Below are 24,509 nucleotides of genomic sequence, written 5' to 3'. Positions count from 1 at the left end.
AATTACCCACAACTATCTAGCCATAGAGTCACCCCAAATTATTACCTGTATTTCTCTAATGTGAACTACTTTCTTCCTAGCCCAGCTACTTACTTCTCTTCACACAAGTCCTGTGCAGTTTTTTCTAATACCTCTGGTTCAGAGTAACTCTGTCTTCGCCTTGCTTGTTCAGTGGCACTGCCCAGATTACAGCCACTTCTACATTCCTGCTTTTGGCCAAGTCAACATCTCCCTGATCCTGTGCCAAACCCTTCTCCCACTCTTTCCCTCCAGATATGCAGCTCACTGCTTGTCTTCTGCATTCTCATTTCCCTTTCTAGGCATAATCCCAACAATAGTGTTTTAGCTTTCAGCAAGGCTTTTTCAGCAATCTTATTTTCCCAACTTTTTCTTTCAGACCCCTAATTCCTCCCCCTGTAATCTCTCCTCCCTCACCCTCAAAAGAATAAAATGCGCTACCACTGCAGTCTTATTCCTCTGTATCAACTGACTGATTCAGGTGCAGTGTTAGCTCACCCTGGAAACAAGGGACCTTTCAGTCAGCATAAGGGAGAAGGAAACGTGTAGATAAAAATCCAAAGGAAGAGCATTTGAAAGTCAGATTACTGGAAGGCAATTAGGATAGAAAGCCCTTCCTTGACACACACACACCACCCTGATAAATATTCCAATATCCCTCCTACAGAACTAGCATTATTTATTCCTTCTATAGAGAGTAAAATCTGCAGAGACTCTTTGTTGTAAGGCTTATGCATCCACAGAGTGCAGGAACAATCATTTTTCTCAGTATCACTCCATTTATGTACACTCCAAAAGGAGCATCATACAAAAGAATCCTCCCAAAGATGTACAGTGTCAGAGAAAGGTTTTTAATAGGGGCTCAACTCCCATATTTGGAAATCTGTCTACGGTCCTCATTACTTCAGTAACTGCGCATGTGTAGGCAGACAAAGATAAAGCTGCATGTTTATAATAAATAATAAATATATTATTACATAACCTGATAACAGGACATTTTTATATGCTGTCAGCCAGTTTCTGTTCCAAAAGCCTCTTTCTGCTCTCTTCAGACTCTGAAATGCTTTTATCTCATGTCAGCCAGGACAATTCCATTCCCTCATGGATTTCAGAATGAAAAATCTACAATCTTCATCACTGTTACAAATTCATTCGGTTCCGTTCTGCTCTTGCTTCAGCCTGACATTCATACAAGAATGTAGTTTCTTTATCTGCATCAAGTATATGTTTAAATGTTCCAAGAGAAGTGAGAAAATGCATACAACCATCTTTCTTGACCTCTAAAAACTCCCCAGAGAGCAGTCAGTTAATGCCCAACTGCTCTGTCCAGTTTTATTACCAGTTGAGACACCAGCAATGCATCCTTTCTGGGAATGTTGATATTGCCCATGACCCTGGCACTGTGGGCTCTCAGGGCTCATTCACATTCAGGCTGTTGCGGTATACAAGTTTAGAAGGCCAGGGATTTCATTTTTATGAACACTGCATTGCTTTCATCAGTTTCTAGACAGATGAACTGCTGATGTAGTTGCAGCATCTGCTGTTACCAGGCCAACTGTATCTGATATCATCAGCGAGTAAAGACTATGCCTCTGAGTCACTAGACCTCCAGACCTCATCTGCAAAGACAATTTCAGTATGCATCACAGGCAAACAAAAGAATTCTGGAAAAGTGTCCTAGATAGCTTTTTATATACCATGTAACGTTTATTTTTGTGTCTGAAACATGCACTGGAAGAGAAACTATGAATGGGACTTGACTCAGAAAGACAGAATGCTGGCACTATGTAGGAACACTTTAAAAGGGGTCCTTGAAAGACTTTCCAGTCAGTTTGATGAGATGGATAGGAAAGTATGCATGGGAAGAGGACAGACAAATGCAGACAAATGCATTGCAGGCATGCAGTGATCCACAAAGTTCATATCACCAACTGTGGAGAAGTGATTCAGTGGAAACAATTTCCTAGTGCGTTGCTGCAACTCAAATACCAGCAAGCTATCAAAGAAAACACCAATTTACTACACAGTCCCAAGTGAGCAGTGAAGTTCTGCAGTCACATGTCCAAGCAACCTAAAACCCAGGTAAGTTCTTACCCCTTGCTCCTTGGGCACCTTTCAGGACTCAGAGATAGTCACCCTGAATTATTTTGTGGGTTTTTTTGGTGCTGCTTTTCCAGACTGACGAGCTGGAACAAAACATTCTGTTGCACCACCCCAGCAGTCGCTGCTCAAAGCATGTGGTTACTGATAGCCGCGCTGTGCCTGAGAGGTTTCGGACAAGGCCACTGCTTGCTTTCAACCCAGAAGATTGCACAGCTTTGGCCTATTGAGATGCAACTGAAGCATCATTTTGGGCGCTGAAGTGTCGTTACTGTGACTTCTGGGGCTGTTTCACTTGCTTACTAGGTTCTGTTGGAATCAGATACAAAGCTCAGCACAGACAGGGAGAACGTGGTGAGAAATAGAGGCTGACAGCAAGGTCCTGTCCAGCTGTTACCCACTGGAATGATAAAATGAGTAATGTGGTGTTACAGTTATGTAGTGCTTCCATGGCTTAAAACTACAGTCAAACCAGACTTTCTCTCTTCAGTCTTTCTCAGTATTTTTGAAATAACACTGCTTAATTTTATTTGATAAATAACTACTTTCTGGTGTTTATGATTTCTGAAATATGGTTAATGTTTATTTTGACACACCCTAAACCGTAGCGTCATTTAGGAAACATGTAGGAGAGAAGGGTGAAAACCAAACACTTTACAAAAGAAAGCCATCACCACTATCATTTCTGTAATGGTTTCATTACCAAAGTCTTGGCAAGTAAGTCTCCAGTGAAAAAATGCAGCTTTGTTAACATTGAATAATAAGTGCTTGGGGAGAAGTTAATTGCTCAGAGAAAAGTTTATAACGGAAAGGGAAAAAGAAAGAAAAGTGTCAAGGTGCCCCAAAGGTTGCCTGCTCCCTGTGGGCCAATAGTGGGAGGCTCTCCCAGGACAACACAGCAAGCCAGGGAGCAGCTCCAGCCCTGGGAATTGGGCGCCTCCACCTGAAACCAGGCTGGAAGCTGGGACCACAGGTGGGCCTGACTCATGGCTGGCAGGCATAGTTGTGCAGATCCTCACTGGGGCAGGAGCCAGCAGTCCCAGGAGCCTACAAGGGTGTTCTGGGCAGTGGGCTGGGTGTGGAGAGTCCAGTCAGGGCCTGTAAAGCCTAGTAGTGCCCTCAGGGCCCTAATAAAAATAACCTACATGGACTGTGTCCTTAGACCGTGTGCTCTTTGCTATATGAACCATTTCCTTCTCCTTTCTATATTCAGAAGAATTACCCAGTACTACAATGATGACCACCAATAATATATTTTCACATAGCTAAGGTCTGTATGACATGTGGTATCTAACCCTCAAACTTAACTGAAAGGGAGCTGAAAACCTTCAGTATGTTTAAAATTTAGATATCTGCTGCTATGCCAATATGCATTTTCAAGATGGCTCCATCTGCAACCAGCTAGGATATTAGCCAAAAAATGCTACCAAAAATGAGCTAATGAATCCAAACCACATCAGCAAAGCATTTTTTTATAATTCTGTCTTAACCATTGATCTTGGCTCAGACACAGCAGGCTTGCAAAGAGCTTTGAAGGTGAATATTGCCAAGTACCATTTCTATGAATAATGAATGAGCAATCAAAGAATTTATTTGAGTAAAACTAGAAAAACAAGAATGGAAGTGAACAAGATGGTGACAGCAGGAAGCAAAATACAAAGCGGTGCAGAAGAAGTGAGTATCTTATTAAGACAAGCTGCTTTACAAAGATGAGGAAAAAAACCCAGGCTTTGTTAGCTTTAATGGCTTGTGGTTTACACTCACTGTGTACATCTCCTTTCATTCCACTCTCATCCTAGCCATGGCTCGTTAGCATATCCCCTCTAACAAATTCAGTAAAATCCAGTAGTTCCCTGATACCTTCCTTTTCTCAAAATAGTTCAGATTCTCCCTACATCACTGAACTCTCTCCCTCATGATCCCCAGCTCTTTTCCATGTTCCCTGTTCAACTCTTCAACACTCCTCACTGTGCTACCTCTCTCTGGGCTGTCCCACCCTACAGCTAGCTCCTTCCACACCCACTGATTTTTTGTCAGCTGGGGAAGACATGGTGCATGCCTGGTGCACTGCACAGCCAGGGACATGGTGCCCCATGGGGCAGCGGGCAGAGCAGGTACCAGTTGCTTTTCAGAAATGGAAAGGCTTCCAGGAACTCTGGGTGGCCTGGAGATGAGGAGGGAATTTAAAGAACTCTAAAAAGATATAGCCATTGCAGAGAAGGTCAAATTAATTCTTGGAATCCTTGTGAAGGAAATGGAGCACATTCAGAAAACTCTACAAAGAGGATGATTGTGAGTAAACTTTATGACCCCAAACTTATTTGGAAAAGTGGACAAACCCACAGTATGAAGTCACTAGAAGTTGTTTATCCAAGGGGCCTAACAGGAACTCAAGGTTGAAATGGATAAACTGTTACATACTAGAAGACAACCCTCTCAGCTAAATCCACTTTAACATGTGATTATTGGAAAGTGGAAAATCTGACACCAGTTTACAAAATGATCCCGGGGGAACCCATGGAACTGAGCATTCACAAAGCATAAAACTGACATCAGCTGATAAATTAACAGAAGTTATAACACAGAACAGAGCTAGCAGGCACCTGCATAAATACAGGATGTTTGGGAAAAAGTAAATAGGACTTTTAAAGGCAAATTCTTCTAAGAACATTGCAGTTCTTCAATTCACAAACACGTCAACAAAGGTAACCTGCCAGATACACTCAGATTTAGCAAAACGCTTCAAAAAATCCTGCACTTAGAGCTTTGAAGGAAGTTAAGCAATAGAAGGACAATTCTTCAATGGATGATGAGCAGGTGGCCCAAAGACAAAATCAGGAATAGAATCTCCATCCACTGCAAGAGCTGACATTAGCAGCAGATTTCCATAAGGAACCAGAATGCCTCAACACATTTATTAGCTATGCTAAAACCAGAGAAGCAATGAAAGCAGATGATAAGGGTAATATTGGGTAATAAAGGACAACAGAAAACCAGAGACTTACTGCAAAGAACTGTGGGAAAGCATTATAGTATTAGCAATTTATCACTAAAATGACAGTGGAGATTTAATGTAGGCAACTTAAGTGACACACAGGGGAAACACAAATCCTATCCCAAATTGCTATCGTTTATTAATTATTAATTAATATTAATAAATCATTACATGATCGTTGATATTTAGCTCTCAAGAGCAGGATCTTGGTATAATGGCTTCAAGGAGGCATTGACCAAATTCAGAGAAGAGAGACAGAGACATCTCAAGCTCGAAGGGTTCATAAACTGGAAGTATATTGGGGGAAATTGTATTTGCCTATCTTTTAATGTTTTTTTCTAGACACATGTTTGTGACATAGCTGTAGACAGGTTATAGGGCAAAACAAAAGGGTTCTACCTAGTAAAATTATTCTTGTTCATGTTTTCTCCCTTTCCCTCCATAGAAATAACAGTAAAATCTCTTCTTTCTCTGCCCTCACAGTAATTTTTACTGTTTCTGTATGACCTTAACTTTTATGTCGTTGTGCACCTTCTGCCCTTTTGTTAAAGCTGGGTTAGGCATCTAAAAGTTTATTCAATAGATTAGCACTTTAAACAATACCAATGTTGAGTTATTCAGAATAAATTAAAAAGAAGCATTTCAACCTAGAAATGCAGATCCATATAAAGAAACAGTGTTCAGAGGAAATGTATGACTTGGACAGATCCAGTATGTCAGGGAAACTGACATACTGAACTTAAGTTGTGGCCAAGCAAAATTTCTCCTTTCATTCAGCGTGGCTTCAAGAGGAACTATTGATTGCATGCAGGGGGTAGAGTCTAATGCTACAGAGAAATGTCAGCCTTCAGAGTCTCAGGGTATTTCAGTGATATCCCTTCCAAAAAAAATCACCAATATCTCCAAATTGGAGACAGGCAGGTGAACAGATGAACTGAATAGAATATGTTCAATTTCTGGTTCTTTTAACATACATTATGATTTTTTTAAATGTGAGACAGCAGGTACTCATTTAAGCATATTTTCATCTGCAAGAGAAAATGTGTCAACTAACAAACTCTGCTTGATTTCTGGTCTCTCATCCCTGATCTTCAAAGGTAGCCTAGAAACCAAAACACTTACTCCAAGTGATAATTGCCTCTTTTTTCCCCCACTCTCTTTTCCTTTGCACCTAACAAACATGTTATGTCTTCGTTTGTTAATACTTCCACTCTGCAGGTCATATTTTACCTTAGATGACCAACTCACTTATAAAGTTTAACTTCAAGTCAGGCAAGCTGTTTTTAAGCTGCATTTACTTCAGAAAGATCCTGCTTCTCACTCAGAAAGGAACAGGAATCCCAGTTTGTAATTGCTGCATTCTTTTTCTGATAATATCACATTGGCTTAACATAAAGTAACCTCTCCCAGCAAAGCTGAACCACATGGCTAATACTTCTAAGAGCAAAGAAAAGAGAATAATGAACTAACCAAAAATCCATCATCTTTATTTCAAGTGATAACTCTCTCTAGCTTTGAAGCAGAAGACAGCAATTATTGGTTTGCAGATAACATTCTTAGAACCAAAGGCACTACCAGAATTCTATTATTTAATTGCCATGTTAGACTTTTCATAAGATGTGCCACAATAGGCCTGATGACTTGAACCTATTAGCTCTTTCAGAAATACTTTCTACAAAGCGCTTGAGTTACAGATGTTGGCAGTTCTTAACAGAAGTATCTTTCATTTCTTGTAACAGTGCTCAGAAGAGCATTTACTTACTGAAAATGCAGAAGGTGATGTTGTTGCTAGCATGAGCAGAAGGAACAGGTTCTTCATCTCTGCCTGTGGGAACAGAAAAATTACTCATCAGGATTGTTTGCGTCTTTGCTGTTTGGTGGAAAAGCTACAATACCATGAAATAAAAATGGAGGTGGAAGTAAAAGTAAGGGGAGAGAAGAAAAGCAGTTTTACCATTAAACTCCCTGGATAGATGAAGGCATCTGCAAAGATTGAAAACACCCTGCACAGAAAGCCAAGATATAATTACTGAGAGTGCATATTTCCCTGAACTTTCCTCTGGTATTATGAGAACACCATCCCCAGGCACAGTGGAAGCTACATGCTGTTGCATGTCTGCCCTCCCACCCCTTTATGTATACACCTGATAAAATACTTGAGGATTGCAATGACTTCAACCAACCCAAGGTAAAAAATTCCACCACAGTTAACATTTCTGTGCCCTCCATTCATCTTGTATGGTTATGCTTGTTTAAAATCCAATAATTCATCATGGACAGCTATAGCTAGATTCCACCATGAGCAGTTTACATACCCTCTGCAGAGCTAGCAAGGAGATCAGGTCATGTAGACTGGTATGGCAGCATACAACAATTCCTAAATTTGGGACATTATCCACATTTGGGACCACAATCACCGTTTTCTCATGACTTTGTGACCAGTTAAGTCCAGGGGGAAAAAAACCCAAAAACAGACTAGATATTCCTAGCACAGTTTTATCTAGTTTGGGCTTCTTTCTAACTTGGAAAAGGAAAGGTAAAAGGAGAAATTTTCCTTTCACAGTACACAAAAGCATCAAGGAAGAAATGTTTATTTAATCAGTTCTTATAACAATATCTGTATTAATATTAAAACTTCATATATAGCTCCTTTAGCCTAGCCTATTAAATCCAGATAAAATACAGAATGTGTATCACTATTAACAACGATAATATTGATAAAAAATCATTGTTGCATGAGGATATGACATCAGAGCCAAGAAACAGCCAAAAATGAAATTTAGTTGATCTGGTGTTTGAGTATTTCAGGTTACTTTATGATGGGCAGCTATTTTCTTATAGTCTTAGGCATCAATGAACAGATTTTATTACAACTCTCCAAGTCCGTATATACCATGGATTTTAACAGTATCAAACCATGTATTTTAACACTCCCAACATTCGCCATGCTGAGAATAAAAAGCTTGTTCCTAAATACTTTCTCTTTCAGATGTAAAAGCTACAAAAAAAATCAGTTGCACCTGTCTCTGTGAAAAATAATAACAAGGAAGGAAAATGGAATTGGGAAAACAAACACTGATAAAATTCTATCCCTAAATACTGAGCGCCAGTCATAAGATTCATCAGAAAATGAAGATATAGGAGCTTTTTATATGAAAAAACTATCCTTAATTTTGGTTTAGTCATTCTTAGGAAACTGAGGGAAGACTGTGTATCCTCCATCACCAACAGGTGCTACTACTACTCTTCCTATTCAAATAAAGGAAGAAACAACCTGGGAATACCTTCCAGAAGACGTAAAGAATGTTCTCTGTGCTGTAAAGGCCAATGACCGGATCAGGCTGGATATCTGTCCCAACTGTACCAAGCATTCTATCCTTTCTCAGGGGAAGCACAGGCAAGAAGAGACCCTTTTGCTACAAGATCTGTGTACACAAGCAGCAAAGTTCTCCTGAATGCCCACAGCACTAGGAAAAGGCATTGTGAAAGCAGCATCTTCCTTGAATGGTGTTACCATCAGAGGTAAATATTTGAGATCAGCTCCTATTCCTTCTACGAGGAGGGGGGGAAAAAAAATCACCTTTTTCCCAGCACTCCTCTCTCACATATGCCATTTCTAGCCACCTCTCAGGTCCACAGATATGGCCTTGAAAATCAAATCCTTGTTCTGCTACTAATGAACTGTCTGCTCAGCTCTTTCTACCATCTGAGCTAAGAGGCAGGCAGGGAGCTGGGACCAAACCACATGAGGCTCCTGCAGAAGAGACTAGAGGAGCAGGTTACCAGGGCTAGCAGTGCTCCCATTCTCCACGTAGTTAGTATCTTGGATGTTTTTAGCCAGGCAGCAGAAAAAGATTCTCTGAGGAGACAAGTAGAGTCAGAACCCAATGTATGGGGCAACCCTCTGCACCAAAGCAGTGAGAGGTTACAGCTCTGGTGCTTGTTTGTACTTTTGTGCCATTGCATTTGCATAGAAATTGCTATCATATGTTCCAAATTTAGCATTAAAATATTTAGACCATCCAGACCTATTGAACTGGTCAAGAGATTTCAGGAAGGATCAGCAGAAGGAAGAACAGGACCGTCTGTATCCTGTGAAATTCCCCACTGGAAAAAAGATCCTGTATTTGATTACCGAGAGTCAACAAACTTGTTATTTTAAAAGCTTCCTCAGATGAAGGACTTAGGATTGATTCCTTTCACCTTAGTTTTAACCACAATAGATGGGATTGAAGAACCTGTCTGAAACCTTAAAGAAAGGGTCAAGTTCTGTTTCTGGATTTAAAGGCCCTTTAACTCCTTGTAGGACCTGGGGTACAGCAGCATATGTTTGTTCTGCTTGCTCACCATTCTTCTCACTGCAGGCGGGGTATGCGGGGGAAGGAATGAAAAGGACAGTGTTTTGCCGTTCTTTCACTTGTAGAAACAGCAGCTGCTGCTCCCTGAGCCTCCTGCCCTTCTCCAGTTTTCTTCAACCCTCCCCAGCTCCCTTTTCCCACTGTGTGCTAGAACAGCATCTCCACCCCTCCTCCACCCAGGAACAGCAGCAGAGCCTGAGGGGAAATGGTGACTTTATGCTCAAGCTATGGAACAGCTGCTGGAAAGCTCACAAGGAGGAATTCCTGCCATAGTGCTAAAATATGAAGTTATCTCAGGGAGAGGGTTTATGAGTTCACAACAAGAAAGGAACAAGCAGAATCTTTAACCAGAAATAGAGGTGTGCCCAGCTGAAACCTCTGCCCATACATCAGAAGATATTCAAATTGTCTAGGCAGTCACATCTGGCCTTAAGTGCTCAGGTGAGATGAATAAAAGGCTTGAAGTGGGGAGTGGTTCCAGCCATCTGTGAGTTTGGTCAAAAAGAATCAGCTTCAGAGTTGAGCTCTGGACTGTTTTCTCTAGGAAATACTGACCCAAGCTTTGCCAAACATTGGAGAAATTCAAACTGGGATCTGACTTTAACAGCTTGGGAACCTTCTATTCCAAAACAGGAGGGTGAGAGGACCACAGAGGAGATAGCTGGAATCTCCTAACTGAACAGAACACAAGAACTCCACTACCACTGGAAACTGGGATACGCACCCTTATTTCACGGCTTAACACTGAACCCACTGAGGAAAGAAGCTTCTGCCTTTACAAACAGAAGTTCTAGAAAAGACAGATGGGCAGACTTGGAGACTTCTCTATAGTGGAGCCAGGAGTGAGCTGCTGTAAAAAATATTTTATTTTGAAACTCTTATCCAGGGCCAGGCAGGCTCAGCAAGATCAGTCAATTCTTCATGAAGACCAGGAGTATGTTTTAGAATCAAGGACAGGTTTAATGACTCCTATATTTACTTTATGTGTGTAAATCCTGTCTTCCAATGCACAAATAAAATTGCTTACTTAAACTTGGCCACTTTTTCAAACAACTTCTTAAAATCCACGTTCTTGGGGAAACAAGACCTACATTGCCTGTGTATATATGAAAAAATAACTTTGAATCAGTTGTCTAATTTCAGGGTCTCAAAAGCAATAAAGTTGCATTTTGAGGTAAAAGATAACTGGACCAGGATGAAGAGATGTGTTGAACTTTTAATCTATTTAGATGATGACTTTTTCTTTTCAACAGGAAGGAAATCCAAACTTAAAAGTAATGTTATGAATAACTTAGCCTTATGTAAACAAGAACTTAAGCTGTTTAGGCACTACAGAATCAGATCACAAAGTCAGAATAAAACAAGTTTCATGAGTTCCATTGCTCACACATTTATCAGGTTTACTCTATTCTTTTTGAAAATAATTGAACAGCCAGTGTTATTCTCTGTTTAGCACACAAGACAGACCAGTCTTTGGCATGTGAGCCACATTTCTAAATCATCTTTGGCCATATCACATGTGTGGGTCAGAGATTGTTCTAGGAGTGGTTCATAGGCAGAGGGCAAAAAGACCCCTTCAGGGTCCCTGCTTGTGTAATCTAGATGAGATTTTGCTGGACATGCAGGTAAGTGGCAAAGCAGGTCCTTACAAGTAATTTCATCTCCCTTTTGGGAATTTGAATTATCCAGTATGGATTTATCATTTCCTTTGAAGTAACCCTGACACAGAAGCTGCCTTTGCATGCACAGCTTCCAAAATAGAGGTTGGCCACCCTGGCAATAAATATTTACCTGCTGCAATATCAACAGAAATGGCTTATTGTAAAGTTTAGCACATACAGCACAAAAACAGATGTTGCCACAGGGATCCCACTACTCACAGGTTTTCAGAAATTCCTTCCCTTTCCTCCACTCACTCCCCTTTAACACATCAGATCTCACTTTGATGTTTTATTTTTAGAAATTTGGTTGAAGGAGGTGGGAAGCCAGAATGGGCAACATATCATCATCCTGTTATTCACTGACAGAAATTTTTTGAGTCATTGACTGAGAGCACAGTCTTTGAGCTTTTAGATTCACTACATTTTCTAAAGACATTATGATTTTTGCTTTGCTCTAAAAACCATCCAGCATATCTTTGTTCCAGCTTGCTTTTGTTTGCCTTGACAGCTGAGAACAACCTTTTAAGTTTTTGCTGGAAGAATTAAAAAGGAAAAATATACACACAGAGAAAGAAGCTAAGATGAAGGTGGGGAGACAAAGGGGCTCTGTGGAACAGGGATCAAGGATAGGGAAAAACCTCGCTTTGTTTAGGTTGTGAGCTGAGTGAGGAGAGCACAAGGACCACATCACACAGCCTAGAGGAACCGGAAACAAATCACCACTTTAGGCAGATGATATCACATTCAAGATACTTCATAATATGCCTGTTTTCTTCCCCAAACACAGTGAATCATCCTTTTTTTTGACAAGTTTTCAAAGAAAATCATGGGTCTTAGGTCCTTTGGGTTGGGGCAGATAAGCCATATAATGTCTATATGCCCGTTAAAACAGAAGGATGCTGAATTTCCTTTGTCTTGACCATGCCTTGAACCACATCCATGAAGAGCTGCTTGTATACAAAGCAAAGGGTAAATGTTTATAAATTAGTGCAAACACAGAACTGGCTGAAAGAGCTTAATGGGAAAGGAGAGAAAACAAAGAAAACACCAGTTGTCTGAGAATAAGTTTTATGGTGGTGTCTTTACCATTGGTGTCCAGATTTAATAATTCATTGTAAATATATGTTAGAAGTTGAAGAATCCTCATCAATCCCATTGGGGTATACTTTCAGCCATGCTATGCATATTATGGAAGACAAACTTTCAGCTACAATGCCTTTAAAATGCACCTTGTTAAATGGAAAAAAGTTAGAAAAACTTACTAACAAGCACAGCAGCAGAGCACCAGCTGGCTGGAGGACTGAGTAGTGGTAACACAGAAGCATCTTCGAACCTGCTCTATCAATGGCTTTCAACTCAGCCTTCAGGCTGATTCCTAATATGAATCTGCACCATCATTTCATGTGGCTGACAAAGACTGACAATATTTTTTACAGAGGACTTCTACAGCAAAGGAAAGTTCAGCAACACCTGGGGAAGCCACAACAACCTCTGAATACTGAAACCACACAAAACAGTAGCTGAAAAATCATTGGGCTCAAGAGCAAGATCAACACACAGAGATTCTAGTAAGGCCTCACACCATACCCTATCAGTAGTTGGGGAAAATGCAGACCTGCCTTGTTCTGGCTCTCCAAAATCCACAGTGATGTATCTCAGGCTTGGGTCAGTTGAAGCACCATCTTCCAAGCAAATGTAATCACTATGCCAGCCCTTTGCAGGAGCTAATACAGTATTTCATGAGGGCAATTTTCTGTCTACCTATTAATATCAGCTCGGATTCAATTTTATGCAACTAGCCACCCACTATTAGGTTTGCAGCAAGAGATTTATTATAAGGGGCAAAGATAGGATTCTGCCTTCTATTTTGGTAGTCTCACTGTGCTTAGCTGTTAATTAAATCTGGGAGCATGTAGGGATAATGACAAGCATACAGACTGATTTAGACGCTGCTAAAAGAAGCCACACACAGCCTATGGAAAATACATGACAAGGATATAATACTCCAAACACTAGCATAGTTGAAGAGGAATGGCTAACAATCTTTTACATTTACTACTGTCCTGTCACAGCTTAAGCTTAATTTCTATGAGTTATTTAGCCTGACCTGAAATATCACCTGACACTGAGCACTGGTGCTGTTTATAAATAATAGAATGGATTGTGTTGGAAGGGACCTTAAAGATCATTTAGTTCAACCCCCCTGCCCACGGCCAGGGACACCTCCACTAGACCAGGTTATTCAAAGCCCCATCTGACCTGCCCTTGAACACTTCCAAGGATGGGGCATTCCCAGTTTTCCTCACCAACCTGTTTAGTGCCTTATCACTTGATGAATAAAGAGTTTCCTCCTAATATCTAGTCTAAATCTCCCCTCTTTTAGTTTAGAGCCATTACCCCTTGTGCTATTGCTACCGGCCAACATAAAAAGTGACTCACCAACTTTTTTTAAAGTCCCCTTTAAATACCAGAAGGCAGCAATAAGGTCTCTCTGGAGCCTTCTCTTCTTCAGGCTGAACAACGCCAGCCCTCTCAGCCTTTCTTCAGAAAGAGGTGCTCCAGACATCTAAGCATCTTGTGGCCTCCTATGAACTCACACCAGCAGCTCCATGTCTTTCTTATGCTGAGGATCCCAGACCTGGACACATTATTCCAGGTGGGGTCTCACAAGGGCAGAAGAGGAGAATCCCCTCCCTTCCCCTGCTGGCCATGCTGCTCTGGATGCTGCTCATGTGGTTGGTTTTCTGGGCTGTGAGCACATCCTGTCAGCTCATGTCCAGCTTTTCATCCAGGAGAACTGCCAAGTTCTTCATATGGGATCACATCAAAAGCCTTACAGAATTCTAGGTAGCTGACATCAGTCAGTCTTCCCTTGTCAACCACTGCAGTCACTCCACCACAGAAGGACACCAGGTTAGACAGGCAGGATTTGCTCTTTAGTGAAGCCACGCTGGCCTATCTTGCATCACCTCCTTGTCTTGCGTGTTTCACACTGTGTCCAGGAGGATCTGCTCCACAATCTTCCCAGGCACAGAGGGGAGGCTCACTAGTGTTTAGTTCCCTGGGCCTTCCTTCATCCTCTTTTTAAAAATAGGAAAAATCTTTCCCTTTTTCCAGTCACTAGGGAGTTAGCCTGACTGCCATGACTTTTCAAATATCATGGAGAGTGGCTTGACAACCATTTCAGTCAGTTCCCTCAGGACCCTGGCATGCATCTCATCAGGCCCCAGAGACTTGTGCCTATTCAGTTTCCACAGGTGGTCTCAAATCTGCTCTTCATTTACAGTGGGAGGGACTTCACTCCCCAACTCCCACCTGAACATGTTACCCAGCTGATACTAATCTCTTACAATTCAAATTTTTGAAAATTCTTTAGGAAAAGAAATAATTTTCATTCTAGAAGATTGCTTCAAATTTATTTAAGTTTATTCCATCCTAAATATAAACACAAATTTCTGTGCTGTGCAATGGGTTAAAAATAAAAGTAAAAAATGAGTGTTATTTCAAGAGGAGATTTTAAAACCATGTAAATTTTTCTCTGCCTCTCTTTGCAAGATTCACATCTCTGTTCACTGAGAGGATGTTAGCACTACATTCAACAGTATGCTTATAGTATATATGCGCAGGGAACACCTGTAAAACATTTAAATAAATTTGCTGGGGGACTAATAATAGACAAGGAAACGCGAGACTATTTACCCTGAACCTCATGTGGGTTTTGATTGCTGCTGCCTCTACATTGTTTCTGGAACCAAGATAGTATTTTTCATTTAAAGCTAACTCAGTTATTTTTATATATATATATATATATGTAAACATGTCAAACACACCACACTTGTACAGGTACATCTCTTCCCTAAGGAATTGCCCCTACAGACTGTGATGCAGACACACCTTCAGTGGTATGAGGCAGAAATTCCCCCAGAGAAATCTGTGGGCTTGCTTGCATTACTGTGCAAGAGAAAGATGAGTAACGAGATGAACTAAAAGAAACAAAAATGGAACAAAATCACAACCTAAACCAGAACTTTAGATTAACAAACTTAGGAGGGAGAATATGTGCTAGTGAAATTGAGGCTGCTGTCTCTGAGAATACTGGCCCTAGCATCTTTCATCTGTCACTAAAAATTAACTTCATAAAAAATGATCATAGGAGGGTGTGATCACACTGCAGTGCCTGGAGAGCTCTCAAAGGAAGCACATGCTTGACGGTGTGATCACAGCGAAATGACAACGGTGTGATCTAAAAATAAATTGGTTCTCTGCTCTGAAGCTGGTTTCTCCCACAGATGCCCAACCAGAGCCTCCAATTACTGCTTTAAGGGCTAGGCAGAGAAATAAACAATCTGTGGATAGCACTTGTTTTCTATACATCGCATCTGCATGTCAGGAAGGTGAGCTTGTTACTGTGTGAGAAAGCATAAACAAATGATTTGATCATAGGCTATGCATATGAGTAGACACCCACTCGAGTACTTTAATATAAAAATCCCTTCCCAAATACCTAGCAACCCTTATTATTCATTGTCCAAGACAAGACTGGACCACAACAAATCACAGTTCAAATCCAGGAGTGCTAAAAAATGAGCCTGTGAAGCTGTATCCAGCAGAGCATCATTTTGAGAGAAATAAGTCCTTTTGACAAGTCCATCGTACAGTGGGCATAACTACAAATGACCTGAATCCAAGCAATCATCCGTCAGTGTCTGGACTCAGGAGCTGTGCCAGGCACACTGCAGGGCTCACAGCACTTCTGCATCATCCTTCCCACAGATCTAAGAGCAAAGCAACCTATTTCCTCTGGTGCTCACTGAGCATCAATATGCCACTGGGAAAACATCTCTCCTTCATTCAGCTGATGATGAGCCTGTAATGCTAATTGTGAGGACTACTGTACTTGCATCGTGTTTTTTAGGTGCTGTTCTCATACAAAACAGAGCTCCCATCCTCCTACAAAAAAAGCTGTTTGTTTGCTGTGAATTATAAGTCACTAGGTACATATGTGAACAAACAAAATGGTGAACCTCTTATTAATGTTTAAGGTCTCCACTGAACAGAAAGCCTTCTGGTAGCCCAAGCTCTACATGTCCTGAGGCACAGAACAGTATTTGGCCTTGTAGCCAGAAGAATGAGTCCACAATTAAGATCAGGGGTCATTGGTTTTTTGGGTTTTTTCCCCCTTCCTCTCAAGTTTCCTATTTTAACAGAACAAAAAGAATAAACTTTGCACCTTTGACTCAAAAAGTGCTACCAAGAAAACCAGTTGCAACAACATAGCTGCTTTCCTGTTTTCTCAACCCTTTCAGCAAGTCTGGACACGGCCATTCACCTAGACTCCAAAAGAATTTTGGTGCCTTATTTGAGAAACAATTAATCCCTGAAACTGCCAGATTAGGTGAGATCTACCTGCACTCTCCTTTACCAAGCTGGTAAGCAGCTGGGTCTGAGAGAGCCCATCCCACAGCCAAAGGGAAGTGATCTGCATCAGAAGTTTCTGCAGTTATTGAACAGCAGCATTTGAGACCATCCATTCCCTAAGTTCTTTAGACAGTGGTGGCTACTTTCCCTTAAAATTGAGACAATTTTGGTTTTTGCCCAATATTCTTTTCAACACAAATGCATACAGAGACCAGCAAACAAAGCTCTACATCCTTGCTTGAAAATCACCTCAAATCACTCATTCATCACACATCTTCTATCAAATACTACCTTCAGAGTGGATTGTTTACTAGCAACCAGATTTGGAATAGGCAAAAGCTACAAATAAACTATCTCAAGCCCAGCATTTCTGGGCTGCCATCAAGCGCTTAAACTCATGGAGAAAAATATTTAGATAGCAAATTTGCTCTGTTTTAATTTTTTTTCCCTTTACCACTGACATGAATGAATATTAGTTTAAGTTGCCATATCAAAGACGTTTGGTGACTTTATCCACCCTTGTTCCTCATCACAAACACCTTCCTTTGCTCCCTGTAGGAGTAGAGCATCTGGCCTGGAGGCCCAGAGTGAGGCAGTCCAATCCACACACGGCTGTGTAGCACATTGGCTCGTCCTCACTGCACCTGGGAAAGAATGGCTTTTCATGGCTGCACAGACTGGGAATGCTCTGGTATTAAAGTGTGTGGTACATCTCTGGGAAGCCAGGATAAAAAGATGTAAGCTGCAGGCCAGTTTACAACGGAGCGGTTGAAAGGCCTCATAAGTACAGTGTAGAAAGGGTAAACGTGTGTTTGTGTAGACACTTTCCAAAGTAACAAACAAAGGCATTTACAAACTCATTTTAAGGTCTCTACAGGGAGACCTAAAGAAGCACACCATCTCCCTAAACTCCTGTACTAATACTAGTTATTCCTAGTTTTAGGGACTCCATTCAAAGCTAACATTTCCTTCATCAAAGCCTTGAAACACAGTTTCAAATCACCTGCCTCTCTACTTCCACCTGACCGCCCACCGCAAGGAACACCCAGCGCACCAGGCAAACCTACTGCCCTCCCACATTGCTTCCAGACCATTACCTCCGAGCCAGGACAGGTCCCTGGATCCCTGGAGCTGCCGCCTTGGCCTGCCTCCCACCTCAGATTCCCTCAGGGATGGGAGACTCGGTCCCCTTTCACAGACAGGTCTGGGGGCTCCGACGGCCCCGTTCGTTCGGCAGGGCCTCCCTCCCCGCTGCCCTCACGCCGCTGAAGGCAGCGCGGGGCGATGCGGAGCCACAGCCTGCCCTCAGCACCTGCTGGGCCCCGAGCCCCGCAGGGCTGATCGCCGGCGGCTACCGGAGCCCTAGCAGCCACACAGGCTCTCATCCGTGCGCCAGAGCTCCGTTTCTGCCGTCAATAGCCGGGCTGCGTTTGCCTTCAGCCCTGCCAAGGGAGCGTGTGTGTGTGTGTGTGCCCAGCGGGCCGGCATCGCCCGCTCCTGTCCCGTCCCGTCACACCCGCGCCCCCGGGCACCTCCTGCTGCCCCCAGCCGCCACAGCAGGAACAGCGCTGCAAGTCCCACCGGGATTAATTGCGCGCCAAAGGTACGCCCGTTCACCTAACTCATGGAGCATCTTCTTCCCTCCCTTCTGAGAAATAAAATTCTGCAGTCATAAGGGCTCTCGTCTCTCCTCTCCCCTGTACTCTTTTAACTGAAAGGAAAGGAAAAAAGGTGGGAAATGAAAAATAGTTTAAAGCACACGAACAGCACTGAAATGACTAATAGAGAATAGATATCCAGGTAGAGGGATCAGGAGACAGCTCAGAACACAAAGTCAGCTCCTACCTTCTGTATGTGCCTGTGACAGGTGAGCACAAAAGTTGGAGACACTCTGCACTCAAGCTCCAGAACCCACTTTCCAATCGTTCTTGTTGAAACAGTGGCACTTCAGTGCTCTTCTCCCCTGCTTCTGTTTGGTTACTAATCCTTACTGCACAGGAAAAGCAGAGTTGTGTTTCATTTAACCCCTTCAGCCTCTCAGTTTCTCTCAAGAGTTTTCACTTTTGCTTTGGGGAGCTAGCGCCGTAAGCATGCACACAGGCACGCCTGCCTTGGAATTGTTTCTATAGCTTCTGTAGTCTGCGTGTGAGCACACACATGAGCTCCAAACTGTGCCTGAAGTTGTTGCAGGGGTGGAGCCCTTTGTAACTAGTTTTATTTTAGCTGTAGGCATCATATCAAAAGAGAGACAGCTATCCACAGATCCCTTCAGTAAGTTCTCTAACTCTGAAAAAAAAATTAACTTCACATTTACTTTAAAACTACAGCCTGAATCACAGTTCACAAAAAAGCTTTTGACAAAAGAAACTTTGAACTTAAATACAATTCACAGCTAGATTTGGGTCCTGGCAAAGTTAAGCAGACCCCTAAAATCTGAAAATAGCAGTAATTTGGATACAGACCTGAATTTAAACAAAGACAATGGCAGCACAGGTTTCTCTATTTTTTTCCTCTAACAAATGCCATGCAATTCAGAAACCCCCTGAAAACTCCCATGAAGGAATAATTTAACAACATAAAAACTGTTAAAGGAAAAGGAATCTAGTTGGACGCATTACAAGGAAAAACTTGTGGTTTTAATCATGTGGATACTAGAGAAAACATTGCATAACAACTTATGTGTTGCTGTTGTTTTATTTTGCAAACAGATAAATCTGCCCCCCATTGATTTTGTCCTCTGCTTAGTATAAAACAAATAAATAATGAAATACAGGGACCACAGATCTAGAAAAATATATTCTGGTCCAGCTATTATAACAGCTATCAGCATTTCAACCCTATTTAATATTATGACTGAGGTTTCCTAGATAATGAGAATAACTTTAAAGTTTGAGTTGGTGTTTTATGTTTTGCCTTACAGTTTTAGAGTCCTTTTTCATCAGTAGTTCATTTGTAACTATAAGAGAGAGAACCTTGCTTTCCAAAGGAAAAATGAGGCTTCCACTTTCAGGTGATTCCACATGTTGGATCTTCCCTGGAAGACATCAAGATGTGCAATGAAATCTCCAGAACCGGTATCACTACTGTTCACTTGGCCATGCTGCTGCTTTAGATAATCAAAAGGGACAATATCCTTGCCAACTGTTGACTAGCCTAGATATGCACAGCTCCAAATGGAAGTTTCTAGCAGACTTGTAAATGCATCAGACTCAGAAGCAATTTTATTCCAGGAATATGGCTCTCTTCTTCCTTCTGCTCAATCCCTGTCTAGCAGCCATGAAAGGTACACAGTGCTCAAATCCTACCATTACTCATCCCACAGGGGACAGAGTTCAAATGAAAGTCACATCTTTTCCACATGCAAAAGCAATCCTGTACTTTCCTGTCAAAGCTAACTCTGCCACAATAAACAAGGATAAGACCTAACAGGAAACCCAACACAAATTGGCAACACCTCCACCAAGCAGCAGGGGAGCCACAAGATACCGAGAGACACAATACACCCCAGAAGAACATCTAATGGTGGTGCAGGTGCATGGCTACCTATCTTATCCTTGTCAGGAGAAACAAAAATTGGACATTGTTAATGCCTAATTAACAATAGAGAAATGATTGTCCTGCCTCCTCAGATTCAAATTTTCTTTTAAGAAAAATAAATTTGGGCTTTGGGCCAACCTGTGATCCCAGGAAAGTGGTTACATGAGCACGTGCTTTTTCTTTTTCCACCTGTACTCTCAATTAGCTACTGGCTAATGCCATCCTGCTAGGTGTCACCTTATATCCTAACCCTTCATGATATTTGGTCAAACCAACACCTGAAACCCTGGCTTTCTATGAATAAGCCAAACTTTCAGATCAGTTTAAAGCTTTTAGCCCATTGGCAAGAAAAAGCTGGAAATCCAATCCCAAAGGTTCAAAAACTAGAAGGCAAACCCTCCCCCCCCCCCCCAAACTTTAGATGAATTTATAAATACCCAATCATTAAAATGCCTCTCATAGCAGTGGGACCCTCAATTAATGTTTCTTTTTTAAATACCAGGCTTAATAATGTTCTTGTAGTTTTTGTATTCTTGTTGATAAGCTACAAGGGAGTACAGAGACAGGGAAAATATGACTGCTCACATTGGAATCTAGCCAGGATACATCCAAAAAACAGCTGTGCCTACTGCATTAAAGCAGATACTGTGTAAACACATCTGGATTAATTTTAACCCCATACAGACTTAATAGATGAGCTCCTGAGATACTGAAATAAAAAAAGAACTGAGCTGACTTTTACCACAACTAAGCAACATGAAACATCACTTAAATTTCTTTTATTTAAAAAAAAGGAAAGACTGCTCATACTTCCTGGTTCCAGCAGTGATGTGACAAAATCAGAAGCTGTGAGTGTAAGATTTGAGCTTGAGGCCAGTGCTTACCTACAAAAAGGCAATGCAAATATGAAGTAAACCTTTGCCCTGTGGTTTCACAGAAAGTTTTGCATAGGTACCTTTCCTCTGGGAGAAAGGACGTGATCCTTGTGTTGAAATTGTTTTCACCACTTACCCTTTAGTGAAAATAAGATAATCCACTGATTCAAGACCATTCTCATCTCTTGGTAAGACACTGTCAGGTCACTGTGGAATGAACACAGCAGGACCACAGGCCTCTTGCCACTGGGCCTATCCAGGGGCATCTGGGTGTCCCAGATGAGGTGAAGAAGAAACAGTTGGGATGAATGCATAGTGAATGGATACTGCTGGACATGATATCCCTTCAAGCCTGATCAGTGCAGTGCTTTTGGCAAGGAGCAACCTCTACTGGAGCTGTAGCATCGGGATTTCAACAGTTACATGGCCAGAGGTCAGCAGTAAGGCTTCTGCTTTCTCTTTTGTTATATTTTTCATGAGAATAAACTACCAGGATTCCTTATTGCTAGAGGCTGTTTCCAAACACTGTCTAAAGGTCTGCATGCTTTACTGGACAGGGCTCCAGTCCAACTAGTCATGGCTAACACTTACAGCTCTGTAGCACTTAGCTGGTCACCAGATGCCCACCACAGTGCTCTATCACTCCACATCCTCAACACGACAGAGAGAGAAAAACTGGTGGAAAAATTTGTCAACCATTATAAATACAGGAAGATTACTCACTGGCTGCTGCCATGGGCAAAACAGACTTGATTTCAGAGAAAGTAGTTACTGAGAAATAAAATCAAAGCACCCTGCTTCTTCCCCAGGGGGTACTTAACACCTAACTCTTCTACCTCCTGTCCTCTCCTGCTGAGCAGCAACCAAAAAAATCAGGCAAGATTCACAAAGCCTCTAGAAGAGAAGCTTGGGCGTTCATGCAAGGAAGAGTAGAATCTGTGTTCAGTTTGGTTTCAGAACTTGAACCTCCCAGGAGACTACTGTGATCAGGAAACCATGTCACATTACAAACTGGTGTTCTTGATTGCTCACTTTGCCATTTAGCCAAAGAGCAAGGATCTGGGATGTTGTGATTATGGCTGGGTCACATTGTTAAAAAAATGGGATGTGTGCCTTGCATTGCTTTCAGAATAATGTCCGGTTTCTTAGGTAAGAGCAATGGCCAAATCAAGGGAAATGGACAGCCATTACATTTAGCCTACTACTTGCATTTTACCCAGGGGATATGCTCAAATATTTCCAAGCACAGGATAATACTGAACAGTAATCTTACATCCTAGGCAAATGTGTTGATGGCTGAAAAAGAAGGTAAAGAAATAAGGGCCTCTGGGATGTCAACTCAAGTCTACTGCTACTGGGGATATTATGGCATGTCTCTCTTTCCATCAGCTGCACAAGGGTCTGAAAATTGTAGGCTTCAGCTTACTCTGAAAACAATAAAACTTTTGACATGCTGATTTTTTAACATATGATTTTTTAAAGAAATGACAGTAAAGTAAGTTTTGATTCAACCTGAACTGAGCTTTTTTCAAACTTGAATAGTGCACCAATAACTGCATTCTTCCCAGACTCTTACCTTTGCAAGATAGGCATGTATTTAGCCCTCTGAATGACAGCTTCTCAGTATACGGAATGAATCCTGTCAACCCTTCAGAAAAAGCAGCTCAATTCCATGTTCAGGAGACATTACAAAGTCCTTAGAAGAAGGATGGAAAGTGTATTACACACCAATGGGCTCTGCTGTCCAAATTAACTGCACAAGTAAAAGCCTGTTATCCTCTTGCAATATCTCTTGCACTTGTTTATCTCTGCTGCAGAGGCCTGGCCACAAATGGACTCTTTCATGTGCTGAGCACTGCTGCAGAGGAGCTGACCTATACAACTTTTGTATAGATACAGCCACAAGCAGAGCTGATTTTATTGTGGTTTGCCAGGATGCAGCCACTGAAATCAGCAATGAAAGAGAACAGAGGTATCAACTTCATTCCTACCTAGTCTCCCTTCTTGGACACTTTCACATAATGCAGCTCAGAACTGTGGAAACCAATGCAGTCATCAGTATTTTGCTATAATCTGCTCCAGGAACAGAGCAACTCACAGGCACTTGGTCTGGCAGAATTCTCTTCTCTTAGTCCCTTCTTGACAGCTGAGCCAATTCTTGTGCTGTGCTCTCCAAGAGAGCCTTCAAATAAATTTACTCTTTGTATTCAAAGAATTAGATACCTCTCTTCATCCATTTCCAAGATGAGTGAAATGGCAAGCCTGTCACTTCATATTTATTTTGATTCTCAACCAAATCAGGTGAGACTTTTATTCAGGCCATCTTTCTAAACAAGCTGATAGAGCTACACCAAGTTTCAGCTCTTCATCCTTAGGCCGTTTAAAGAAGAAAAGCAGCAGCATGTAATGATAATGTCAGTGTTCAAATAGCAAAAAACAACTTCAAAGTGCTGTGACTAATTCTGTGCAAACTTTGTTGTGAAAGGCACTCCAGTACACTGCACCTCAGGATAGAAGTGGAGGCACTATTCCATTGCTAAGACTATACTTAGATACACAAAGATTTGCCTGTAAAAAAGCAGAGGAACTACATGTAATGGAATGAACATTGTTTTTAAACCAGCCCAACTACTCCTGAGTTTAAGTCATGTAAAACAAAACCAGGACACAACTGAGTCCATTGGAAGGGAAGTGGTGTTAATTTTTTCAAGCATTGAATAGCGCATCTAGTTTTTCTGATGTCCCAACCCAAATCTTAGGTTATATACAGGAAATCACTCTAACAGCTTTCCTTATAAGCAGACACGTTGAATCCTGCGAATTATTAAGAAACCGATTATAAGGACCTTGCGATTCCATTTTCTTTTTCTGTATCATGGATTTAAATATAGCGTAGGGCAAACTTGGCAGCCACACAGAGAATCTCATTTAGAGAGATTAACCTGTGAACACAGAGATCTGGAGGGTGTCTGTCCACTCCTTAATGCACAGGATTTAAACAGGAATAATTATATTCAGCAAGCATAAAAACACACATTCAAAAAGTAACATATACATGCATTAAATGAGACAATGCCTTATCCAGAACAGACACTCCCTTAGCTGTTTGTTTTCCTTTTATTTTTGTTTTACATTTTAATGATATATAAAAAGTAGAAGAAATCACAGGTGGTAAGCAGATTTGAGCTAGAGAACTGATTTCAAGGGAAAACATTTTTAGTTCTTATACAAACAAATATAGTGATTAATGTTGATTTCTCATGCTCCCCAAGCTGTCACTGGTGAGCAAGGAGCAAAGGGTCAAGGCTGGCCATTTGTATTCAGATAACATTTGAAAACATAAAGGCCATTCAGATAACATTTGAAAACAGTCTCCAAACTCTCAAATGTTTTCTGGATAATCCAATCTACTCCACCCTAAATAGCAAAATAATGAAAGTCTATATCACACATATTTAACAAAACATGTTATCACACGAAACAAAACCAGAAAAACCTGTTCCCCATGGATGCCACACAAACATCAGCCTTTTGCTCAGAAGGCCTT

The 24,509-nt window shown here is 41.4% G+C and overlaps 1 protein-coding gene across 1 annotated transcript in view; it reads right to left on the bottom strand.

Annotated features, from left to right (window-relative positions):
• Positions 1 to 18,457, bottom strand: part of PAPLN (papilin, proteoglycan like sulfated glycoprotein) — a 49,201-nt gene extending 30,744 nt beyond the window's left edge. The window contains exons 1-2 of the mRNA XM_084208346.1: positions 18,396 to 18,457; positions 6,876 to 6,938 (exon numbers count right to left, since the gene is read on the bottom strand). Of these exons, the coding sequence (XP_084064472.1) occupies positions 6,876 to 6,932 (57 nt within the window). The 5' untranslated portion in view covers positions 6,933 to 6,938; positions 18,396 to 18,457. The remainder of the gene's footprint in view (positions 1 to 6,875; positions 6,939 to 18,395) is intronic.
• Positions 18,458 to 24,509: the final 6,052 nt, after the last annotated feature.

This window comes from Fringilla coelebs, assembly GCF_963513975.1.
Source record: "Fringilla coelebs genome assembly, chromosome: 6".
Classification (NCBI taxonomy): domain Eukaryota; kingdom Metazoa; phylum Chordata; class Aves; order Passeriformes; family Fringillidae; genus Fringilla; species Fringilla coelebs.
The sequence above is the reverse complement of the archived record's forward strand: the minus strand, read 5'-3'. Positions and strand labels throughout refer to the sequence as shown.